Source organism: Podarcis pityusensis (assembly GCF_964106645.2).
Source record: "Podarcis pityusensis genome assembly, chromosome: 11".
NCBI classification, from domain to species: domain Eukaryota; kingdom Metazoa; phylum Chordata; class Lepidosauria; order Squamata; family Lacertidae; genus Podarcis; species Podarcis pityusensis.
The window spans coordinates 12,775,157-12,787,291 of NC_138036.1; the positions used below are offsets into that span (position 1 = coordinate 12,775,157).

At 45.6% G+C, this 12,135-nt stretch overlaps 1 protein-coding gene across 1 annotated transcript in view; it reads right to left on the bottom strand.

Moving 5' to 3' along the window:
- Positions 1 to 6,986: 6,986 nt before the first annotated feature.
- Positions 6,987 to 12,135, bottom strand: part of MBD2 (methyl-CpG binding domain protein 2) — a 63,572-nt gene continuing 58,423 nt past the window's right edge. Inside the window, exons 6-7 of the mRNA XM_080973674.1 lie at positions 9,635 to 9,780; positions 6,987 to 7,991 (exon numbers count right to left, since the gene is read on the bottom strand). Coding sequence (XP_080829800.1) covers positions 9,651 to 9,780 — 130 coding nt within the window. The 3' untranslated portion in view covers positions 6,987 to 7,991; positions 9,635 to 9,650. The remainder of the gene's footprint in view (positions 7,992 to 9,634; positions 9,781 to 12,135) is intronic.

Below are 12,135 nucleotides of genomic sequence, written 5' to 3' on the forward strand. Positions count from 1 at the left end.
GAGGCAAAAAATCCAAAACAGGCCCCTGGCAAAGCAGTCACTCCTGATGGAATTGCAGTGACCAGAAATGAGATCTGCAAGGCCCATCGCAAGCAAGTAACACAATTCAGTTCTGCTCACCTCTCATTCTGCCCTCCACTGCCTGCTAACCCACTTGGTGAGGCTGAATACCTCATTGCAGTCTGATATCACTGCATAGTGCAGCAGGACCAAAGAGGTTCCCTTGCTATCCTTCTCCTTGCTTCCCTTCTTTCTTAAACTGATCAAAGACCAGGGGAAGCGATGGGGGAGAATTTGCAGGAAGCAATAGGCTTCAAGTTGAGGTCTGCTGGCACAAGCACATCCAACAGTGTTTGGATGCACCAATATGTATGGAAAAGGCAGTTCCCTGGCATCTCAAGATGCTGATACTGTAGCAAGTACAGCAATGAACAGCAATGTTCAGGTCTCCTCATCATGAGGCTCAACAGTACATATAAGCCTTTCCCTGATGTCCTCTTGTCTTTTAGGAGGGTGAGCAGGTCCTAAAACTAACTCCTTTAGTCTCAGCCCAGATATCATCTCAGTTTGATCTTATATTGATCACCTCCATTTTTCAACTCAGCCCATTAACCAATATGAATTATCCGACACTAGGAGAACTTGAAAACAGGAATGAGATAGAAGAAAAGTCCTTTGTTGAGAATCAGAGTCTGTCATCCACATTTAATGTAAACACTGGCGCATGTACAGCAAACACAATTGCCATGTAAAATATGCTCAGGGGAGCCACTGAAATCCATTTCCATGTGGTCACTACAGCTTTGCAAGGGAGATGTAATATTTGCCATTGGCTTGCTGCATGGCTCAGCCTGATCCCACAGAGAGTCTCCTTTCTTTGTCATAGCTTTTACTAAATCAACTCTTGCAACAACTTCCTTCAGATGGGCTATGTGACGGTCTGCTAACTGCTTCTGCTGGTATGGAAAGACTTTATAGGGACCACGCACGCGGCTATGCAATCTCACTGAATGCACTGGATAAATATCCACAGCTGCTTGTAAGGTAAAGGGACCCCTTACTGTTAGGTCCAGTCGTGACCGACTCTGGGGTTGCGGCGCTCATCTCGCTTTACTGGCTGAGGGAGCCGGCGTACAGCTTCCGGGTCATGTGGCCAGCATGACTAAGCCACTTCTGGCGAACCAGAGCAGCGCACAGAAACTCTGTTTACCTTCCCGCCAGAGCAGTACCTATTTATCTACTTGCACTTTGACGTGCTTTTGAACTGCTAGGTTGGCAGGAGCAGGGACCGAGCAACGGGAGCTCGCCCCGTCGCGGGGATTTGAACCGCCAACCTTCTGATCGGCAAGTCCTCGGCTCTGTGGTTTAACCCACAGCGCCAGCTGCTTGTAGATGGATGCATTTCCATGTGATAACAGCATGAACATAAAAATAGCACTATGGTATCAGGCCTGTTCAGCAGCCTGTTCTTACGGTGCCAACCAGGTCCCATGAGAGGCCTGTCAGCAGGACCAGCACTCTGCCCGCTTGTGATTCCAAGCAACTGTTACTCAGAGACATAATTCTCACAGTGGGGTAGGACCCAGCCACCATAACTAGTATGCTTTGATAGCCTGATCCTACATGCATTGGTATAATCCATCCAAGTCCAAGTAAACTATGCCAGCTGGACCACATCTATCTATATGTTTGTTGACACTCTCAAAGAACTCAAATAGATTAGTAGAATCATAGAATTGCAGTTGGAAGGGACTCTAAGGATCATTATTCTAGTCCAACACCCTGGAATGCAGGAATCTTTTGCCCATGTGGAGCTCAAACCCACAACCCTGAGATCTCACGCTCTACCAAAACTGAGCTATCCCAAACCAACTGAGACAGGACTTAACCATGCTGGTTTTGCTTCAGCAAGGCTTGTTCTATAGGCTTGGTTAGCACTCCTTTGTCTCCCTTGACATCCAAGAGTCCAAGAGCCGCCCTAACTGTTCTTCTGCTACTAATGAATTCAAACATTGTTGTTGGTTACCTTTATTGTTACTTTGATGTACTCCACAAATTCTTTTTTAAGAATCTCTTACTGTCTGTTTGCATTCATTTTTCCGAAGCTCGAGTTCCTTTTTGTTTTTATTTGGACCAGACTTATTTTATTTTATTTGAGAAGGAAGCCTTTTTGCCTCTAATAGCTTCTTTGATTCTGCTGTTAGAGGATGATGCTGACATTCCCTTGACTCCGGTGGGACGTCTCCCGATCTGCTGTACACACTTCAGCTGAGCTTCTAAGATTGTGTTTCAAAACAACTCCCAAGCATTTTGGAGTGACTTGACCCTCTTGACTTTGCTTTTCATCTTGCGGCCAGATAAACAGCACGTACGCTAAGACCACATCACAAATGCAGGCATACAAACATTATGCACTTACCACTTTGGTATCCATGCATGCATTACAATATTAAATCTGCTAGCAAAAATGACTCAAATATTATTTTCCCCAGATGGATGGTAATCCTTCCTAGTCAATCTTCACTGGACTGACTAAGGGCCCAGGGATCGTGAGAGGTAAGCCAAGAGTTTCAGCACAGCATTATGATCTCTCTCTCTCTCTCTCTCTCGGGGGGGGGGGAATCTTTACTCAAAATTCATTGTTTACAGCACCAATATAAAGCGATGGAAGCACTGGCAAAACATGTAACCTCCATTTATGACTGCAGAGAGCTGTCCATAATTGTGCAGGATGCAACATCTCCACACCTTTGGAGAGCCTTAAGGTAAAGGGACCCCTGACCATTAGGTCCAGTCGTGGCAGACTCTGGGGTTGCGGCGCTCATCTCACTTTATTGGCTGAGGGAGCCGGCGTACAGCTTCCGGGTCATGTGGCCAGCATGACTAAGCCACTTCTGGCGAACCAGAGGAGCGCACAGAAACTCCGTTTACCTTCCCGCCAGAGCAGTACCTATTTATCTACTTGCACTTTGACGTGCTTTCAAACTGCTAGGTTGGCAGGAGCAGGGACCGAGCAACGGGAGCTCACCCTGTCACAGGGATTTGAACTGCCGACCTTCTGAGCAGCAAGTCCTAGGCTCTGTGGTTTAACCGACAGCGCCACCCACGTCCCTTTTGGAGAGCCTTATACCTTTGCTATTGGATGGGTCACCAAAGGGTGAGACTTAAGCTCTCCCTTAAGAGAAGTGTCAAATGTCATATCTGGTACAGCACCTTGCTTCCCATAGCAGTCAAGAAGAGGTCTCCAGCAAACTAGCAAGCATGTTGCAAAGGCAACCACCACCTTTTCCCATTGTTCCCTAGCAGCCGATATCCAGTGGCATATACTCTACCTCTGACCCCGAAGGATCCATATATGCAGCGTGGTTAACAGCCATTGACAGGTCTCTATGGATTTGTCTAATCCCCTTTCAAAGCCACCTAAGCCTATGTCCATTTGCCACAGTTCGCGGCAGCAAGTTTCATAAATCCAGTGCACGACGTGCGAATACAACATTTTGCCCATCCTGAATCAACTGTCAGCTTCATATAGGATAAAAAAAATAAAAGCTATAGGCCTGGAAATCCAGTTACTAAATAGATATATACAAGACAGGAAGCAGCCTTATCTGCTAAAGTAGCAACTGTGGCAAAGGGCTGAAATGCAGGGCTGTCAAAGCACTGCAGTTTGATGCAATCATTAAGGTTCCTTTCAACATACATGGCAGGGGAGGGGAGTGGATGAGGGTTGTGCTGTCGGACTCTGCCCTGATTTGCAGGAGTTCCTTACTTAATAATTTCAAGGTTGGATTACTGCAGTGGAGTCCTTGTGGGGCTTTCCTTGCGCTTGATCCCAAAGCTGGATGGTACAAAATGCTCTGCGGGCATCTGGTGGCTGAGAGATGCTGTTCCTAGCAACCTTGAAATTATTCTCCACCGTGAGCATACGTGGCAGTTTAAAATATTTTTCTTTTAATAGAACTGCTTTGCTACTTTCAGTTTGGCGCCCTGGGCTCCTTTGTGGGCAAGGGTAGTACTTACTTTCAGGTAAATACTCTCAGGAAGGCAACTTCTATAGTACTTCCAAGAGTTACCTTCCTGAGAGTAGGACTCGAACCCATGGCTTCAAGTAACAAGGAAGGAGTTTCTGACTAAACATCAGGATGAACTTTCGACAGTGGAACAAACTCTCTCGGGAGGTTGTGGGCTCTCCTTCCTTGGAGGTTTTTAAAGCAGAAGTTGGTTAGCCAACTACCTTGGATGCTTTAGCTGAGATTCCTGTATTGCAAGGGGTTGGCCTAGATGACCCTTGGGTTCCTTCATAGCTCTTCTCAGTCTCCTCTTTTCCAGGGTTGTTGTGGGAATTAAATGGGGGGGGGGGGGAGAACCATCAACGCCACCTTGAGGGAAAGGTGGAATATAAATATAATTAATAATAATAATAATATTTATATTCCGCCCTCCCCAACCAAAGCCGGGCTCAGAGCAGTAACAACAATAAAAGTAACACAGCATTCTAAAATCAATTCATTTTAAAATCAGTTCAGAATCAAATTAATGGGAACCATTTGGCTAGAGTTCTGTGAGGATTACCGAAGGAGGGGGGTCAGACTGTGCCTCGGCCAAACGCCTGGTGGAACAGCTCCGTCTTGCAGGCCCTGCAGAAAGATGTCAAGTCCCGCAGGGCCCTAGTCTCTTGTGACAGAGCGTTCCACCAGATCGGGGCCACAGCCGAAAAAGCCCTGGCTCTGGTTGAGGCCAGCCTAACCTCTCTGTGGCCCGGGACTTCCAAGATGTTTTTGTTTGAAGACCGTAAGTTTCTCCATGGGACATACCAGGAGAGGCGGTCCCATATGTACGAGGGTCCTAGGCCGTATAGGGCTTTAAAGGTTAAAACCAGCACCTTAAACCTGATCCTGTACTCCACTGGGAGCCAGTGCAGCTGGTATAGCACCGGGTGAATGTGATCCCGCGACGAGGACCCCGTAGGGAGTCTCACCGCGGCATTTTGCACCCTAATTATACATTAGGGCTGATTGAAGACGTTTTCATCTATGGATGAATTGATGATAGTAGTTCTGAAGAAATGTTTCCTTTGTTTTTAGACAACTTGGTACCATCACATATGCAAAGAAGAGGCATTCTCCCTAAGCGATTGAAAGAGGGGGTGCCTCTTTTCAATTGGCGCTTGCCATCTAGATTTTAAGGTATTTTTATTTTATTTTTTAAAAAAGCATGCTGCCCAATTAATTAATTCAGATTTAACAGGCTTTTCATTAATTGAAAACTGCAGCCTGTCATAGCAGACCATTTCTCTGCATCACAGCCATCCATTCCTCTGCAAAAGTAGACAGATCCCGAGTTTAATGTCACTGTTCAATGCATGTTTAACAGGCTTCCAATTCCGTCTTGTAAGAAGAATAAATTACCCATCAGTATCAAGGGAGGCAAACCCGCAGAGCAGGTTGCTTTGCAAGGCTTTGAGGAGTCCCGTGATCAATGGTTTATTTGGAAACAACTTAGGCCAGGAGAGACTACTGGAAACGGCAAAGTCCAAGATAAATGGCTCCGGCTGCAGAAGTTCAATGCACATTATTATAAAGCCACTAGATTCTATTCACTACGGTGTCTATGGGGCGACTTTTATGAAAAATCACCACGCAACAAGCATTATCTTCCCTGCTACCAAGAAGCCTTGAAAGGCTCATCAGATTCGGACTCTGCTAGATGGATGTCTTCCTGTGGACTGGCTTTCCACAATCAGTATTCCCTCTCATTTTAGCTACCAACAAGCTTGATTGTAATTGGTGGAGACCCCAGGGCAGCATTTTGTAGGGGAACACAATACAATGTCGTGAATAGAGGGCAGGCATCAGGATAGCACAATGAACAGCCTGCTCTGAACCTGTTCATCAGCCTATCTGGGGTGTGTGCTGCTTTCACACGTGTTCACTCCAAAGTCTGCTCTGATCCATTTCCACATTGATCCACAATTTAAAAAAGGGGAAAAAACCTGCAAAAGAATATACATTTAAGTACATGTTCCCAAATGTGTCATCTCTCAAAATAGCATTCTAACTATATTTTCTTTCAACGTTGGAAAATGCATATTTTGAGCAATGTGTTGCAGCTTTCTGAAAAATGCAGCAACCGATAGATAGCTCAGTTTTGAGCCATACATCAGCCCTGAAGGTGCAGATTAGAGCACTTCAGTTCAGAGTTCATGAGGGTCAAATTTGTCAAGCACACTGTTCCAACCACGACACCAGGGAGGGAGAAAATGGAGACCTCCAGACACTGTTGGGCTGCCACTCCCATCAGCCTCAGCCGGCATTGGCCAATGGCTAGGGGTGATGGGATCTGTAGTCCAGCAACATCTGGAGTGTAGGGATGATCGCGGACTGAGGAGTGGGGTCTGGAGGAAGCACACTCCCCACCCGCAGGCAGCCACAGTCTGCCTGCACGCGTGACCTTGGGGTGCGGGGCACCCCCCCACACTCACACAGACAAAGCCACGGCTGTCTGAACATCGTTGCCTCTGTCTAACCTTTTGCGGTCTCAGTAGTCTGTGGTGTCCTGTCTGTAACCTTTGTCTCTGAGACCTTTTGTCTCCTTCGTCATACACTGTGCAAGGGGGAAATGACGCGGTGGAAACAGGTGCCAAAATAACTTTGTACCACCCCACGATCCCGGGACCGGAAGATGTGTAAAGGTCACAGCCCAAAATGTATCTGCCTGGTTTGCGTATTTGTCTCAATAAAAGGAGGTTCCACAGGGCTGGCCAGCAGCTCGCATGCAGCCCATCTGTGCGCAGCTCACCTGCATTATCAACTCCTGCCTCATGTCCATCACTTCATGGAGGACCACAGGTTCCCCACATCTGGTCCACAAAAGCAGCAAGCACCCCACTCCCACCAAGTCATGGCCTCCCACCCACCCTTGCCAATACCACTACTGACTTTTTCTCTCCTTGCACTGACCGACTGCTACAACATTTGCACAAACCATTTCATTTGAAAAGTGCTTTACAATCTTTATTAGGTTCGTCCTCACAACAACCCTGTGAGGTAGGTCACTCATTCCCATTTCACAAATGGAGAACTGAGGCTGATCCGCACACACTCGGCAGGTGCGTGCATTCATACTCGCATCACAGTGCTCATCCAGTTCCCGCTGAACTTAGGATAGTTGCCTCGGCTGGGGAGGCCAAATCCCCATTTGGGCCCTTAAGAAGTGCAAATCAAAGTCAGTGACTTGAACCCGGGTGTCTTGGATACAGTCCACTCACTTAACGCCCTTATTCACCGATCCATCTGGCGATCTGGGCACGGGTGCCTATAATTTCCACTTAATTATAGCGCATCACAGTCTACAAATTTAGTTGCTCCGAATATAGTTATTTATTTCTCTTTTAGAGAAGGGGTGGCGATGGGTCAATTTACAGATGTTTCCACTCAACTCCGGTATATAAAAAAAATCTTTTATACAATATATGTACAACACATGTCACAATAGACTTCTTTCTTTCTTTTTAAATCGGGAGCGAACATTCCGTTTGCCTGATCCATTGTTACCAGCACACATACATCCACACAAAAGGAAGTGAGAGAGAAGAAGGGGGGGAAACCCTAAATATTTAGTGCTAGTCATACAGTTCCAGATTGCAGCCTAGCGTTGAAAGCTCAGCTTTGAGTTTAGGGAATTGTCTGACGTAACAAAAAAATAAAAATAAAAAACAAGACTTTTGAAGTCGTTAAGACACAAACTTTTTAAAAGTGGGTTTTCCTTTTTCTTTCTTGGTCTCTCTGTTTCCTCCTCCCTCCCCCCCCCCCCCAAGATATATACATAAAAAAGAGCCAAAAAAAGGCATTGGTTTTTAATGCTATTAGAAAGCTATATAAATGTGCACAGGTCCTTTTCTTCTTTTCATAAAAGACCAATGGAAAACAAAACAAAAAAAAGCGCCTTCAGCTTCCAGGAATTTCTTCTGGGGATCATTCTGTTTTAAGTACCTGTATGTAGAATGTAGGGAATGGGTATGAAACAGGTTAGAGAGAGAGAGAGAGAGAGAGAGAGAGAGAGAGAGAGAGAGAGAGATAGGGAGGGAGGAAGGGAGAGGGAGAGGGAGATGGAGAGAGAAGAATGACAATGGTTAGACATCTTTTATTCTAACGGTGAAGATCTATACCACAGGAGCTCTAGAACAAAGCTTCCACATAATCAGAAGCCTCAAATTGCCTGTAGCAGTTTTATTGGTCCTGACAGATGCTACAGGTTCCCGGGAAGAGACATATTCTACTCTTCACTCAGGGCTGCTTACTCACAAGTACACTCAATATCCAACTACATTGCCACACTCAGTATCCAACTACCAGCCAGTAAGCCCCAGTACAGTCAATGGAGCTAACTTCGGGATAATATATAGAATTGAGCTGCCGGACACTCACCCTCCAACAACTACTTACAGCAAACAAAAAGTACCAGGAGACACTGCAGCTTCCTTGTTCACCTCTGCTGCAAGAAATGAAGCACTGCCTGAGGTTGAGCAGATGGGATACACTAAGGACGTGTTGGAAGAGGGCCTCCACAGTGGGCTACAGGAACTATTAGAAGCTGCGACGGCTACTGTCACCTGGAGGCTTCTGACCACAAGCTCTTGCTTGAACCAGCTATAAAACATAATGGCCAGTGATACCAGCTGATGGCATGGTTTGTGGAAAATACCCTTTTGTGCCACTGGGCTTCCTGGTGGGTCAAGATTGTCCTGTATGTTTCCCACTCATGCTATATACACACCACCATGTTGAGGTATTCAGTTATGGAGAAATCTTACTCGTTTTAAAAAAGAACAGGGGAGGGCAAGATGGCGACCACTGGATCTATTCAGAATGTAAAAAAGGTAAAGGTAAAGGGACCCCTGACCATCAGGTCCAGTCGCCGACAACTCTGGGGTTGCGGCGCTCATCTCGCTTTACTGGCTGAGGGAGCCGGCGTACAGCTTCCGGGTCACGAGGCCAGCATGACTAAGCCGCTTCTGGTGAACCAGAGCAGCGCACGGAAATGCCGTTTACCTTCCCACCAGAGCGATATCTACAGTATTTATCTACTTGCACTTTGATGTGCTTTTGAACTGCTAGGTTGGCAGGAGCAGGGACTGAGCAACAGGAGCTCACCCCATCGCGGGGATTCGAACCACCGACCTTCTGATCAGCATGCCCTAGGCTCTGTGGTTTAGACCACAGTGCCACCCACATCCCATTCAGAATGTAGTTTAAATCAAACATTTAAGAAGAAGGGACTACCTTGAAGGCCATGGGAAGGACACAGGGGCATAGGAAGCTGCCTTTCACCAACTCAACATTTGCTGCCCTAGCTGGAGGCGCCAGGAACTGAACCTTTTGCATGCAAACGCAGGGGCTCTGCTGCTGAGAATGGCCCTTGCCTGGCGCCTTTCATCAAGATCTATTCTGTCTCTTCACCTTTAGCTAATCAGTTTGGCAGCCCTGGAGAGGAGAGCCGGGCCACTTCTGTGCTCTGTGAAGCACTTCACAAATTGCAGGGTTTTCATGCTGAACAGCAAAGCAGCAATCACAGTAACTAAGGGAGACACTCCAACACGTGGCGTTGTCGCTCCACAAGGAACCCGTGGCTGTACCTGATGCTTTTGCCTCTTATGCTTCTTCGCCATCGTCCATCTCAACCTCGTCCAAGTCAGCTGTATCTGCAGCTCGCGACAAGATGTCTGCCATTAGCGCCTCCTCCAGCTTTTTCCGTACCTGCTGTACTCGCTCTTCTTGTTTCCTGTGGAATAACCCGGAGGGGAAAAACATCACTGAAATATTATCTCCGCAAATGGAAAGAGAAGTCAGTCAGCAGGCCAGTGCTATCTCTATAATTCAGGGATTGAAGGTGGGCAGGTGAGGAACCTGTGGCCCTCTGTTATCAAATTTAATCTCCACCCCTATAGTTCTTCCTTCCTCATCTTTGAACAACTACTTCTGGTCCAAACTAGGTTTTGTGTAGATTGCCACCCCCCTTTTCTTTTCCGTCGCTGATGCAATAAATTCTATTCCTAATTTCCCATTTTGTAAAACTCTTGTGTGATTACTGGAGACATGAGTCTCTTGTAGACATATAATATCCCATTTTTTTTCTTAACACATGTTCTATTTTGTTTCTTTTGAGATTTTTTTTAAAATTTATTAATTTTCCACATTTATAACAAATATAACATATAAAAGACTCAAAACGAAACACATTACAATACTAGAAGAAAAAAGAAAGAAAAAGAAAAAACACTTAATACTTCTAAAATCCAAATTAACTTTCATTGTTATCTGACTTCCTCTAATCCCCCCTAACTGAATTTCATTGTGACACCTATGTAACAGTTCTCCAAGATCATCTTTCTAATGCAGTTAACTCCTTCAATTTACTATCTTCATTTTTTGAGTTTACTATTCAACCCACTTACATTGCATGAGATACACTTTAGTGACATACAGATTTATTGTATTCACGTTACCTTACCACATTCAAGAAATAACTATAAAACAAACTTTTCCACTTTATTCCTGTCTTGTCTCCTCTAGCTCTTGAAGTCTCTCTCCACCTAGATCTTTCCAGTACTTCCTCCAGAAACTTCCTGCTTCTTCTACCGTCCTAAAGGTCTTCCTTCCTTCTTTATTTGTGAAAGTGAGTCCCCAAGGGAACCTGTAGCCCTCTCAAACTTCAAATCCCATCATCCCTGAGCATGGCCCATACTGGCCGAGGATGATGGGAGTTGGAGTCCAACAACATCTGGAGGGCCACAGGATCCCCAGCCCTGATCTAAAAGAATGCATTCCCAAAGAACCACAGAATTGTAGACTTGGAAGGGACCGTGAGGATCATCTAGTCCAGTGTTCCCCAACCTTGGGCCTCCAGCTGTTTTTGGACTACAATTCCCATCATCCTTGACCACTGGTCTTGCTAGCGAGGGATGATGGGAGTTGTAGTCCAAAAACAGCTGGAGGCCAAAGGTTGGGGAACACTGATCTAGTCCAACCCCCCTGCAATGCAGGAAAATTAGCAGACCTGCGGCTTGAACCCATGACTCTGAGACTGAATCTCAAACTCTATCAACTGAGCTACCTGGAGAGCCATAATTGACAGAATGGGGGGGAACCATAATTGACAAATGAGACGCTCTAAACACTGCTTGTGTCGGCATACAGTATTTTTCGCTACAAATTAAAATCCATGCTCCCCACTGAGGCAAGTTATGTGATTCTTTTAATGAAACTCTTCATAGGTAGCTTAATAGGGACCCACCACTAATCTCATCAACATTCACTGAATTTCACTTATGAACTCTGATATAGCAGTTGAGAAGAAAGAATTTCAGCTAAACTAAGCCAAATACATATACCAGTTTGGAGGTCATTGACTTTAAGACTAAAAAGAAAGCCCATCCACCATCTTTTTTTTCCTGGAAGAAGAATTAACATAAACGCGGAACTATTGAATTCAGGAAGAATAAGTCACTGGGGGAATGCTGAAAGCCAGCACTGAATGTGATGTCAGGGTGGAAAAATCTCTTGGGATTCTCTGCCACACTTCCATTGTTGAGAGCGATGAAAAGCTAGCAGCTACAAAGACCTGTATGGCTTTAATAAACCTAGATGGAGAAGCTGAACGCAAATCCCGAAAACTTTTCCAAATGTACTTTTCCTTACTATGCACCAGAGTTTTTCTTATTTTAAAGGAATGAGCGCAATGAACACTGGATAACTGAAAGGAGCAGAGAGCTCCCATCTTCAAGCATTCTTCTGTAACATTTCACAATCCCACAAGCCATGTTTGAAAAGCAGGATGTTCAAAGCAAACTCAAAATTGATTATTCTAGCTGCCTTCAGACAAGGATGAGGAACCTGTAACCCTCTAGGTGTTGCTAGATTATAGTTCTAGTCATGCTGGCTGGAGCTGGCAGTAAATGGAGTCCAACAACATTTAGAGGGCCCCAGATTCCCCACTCCCAACTCAAGTAATTAAAACAAGCAAACCAGGTTTTTAAACCCAACTGCGGGTGGCGCTGTGGGTTAAACCACACAGCCTAGGACTTGCTGATCAGAAGGTCGGCGGTTCGAATCCCTGCGACGGGGTGAGCTGCCGTTG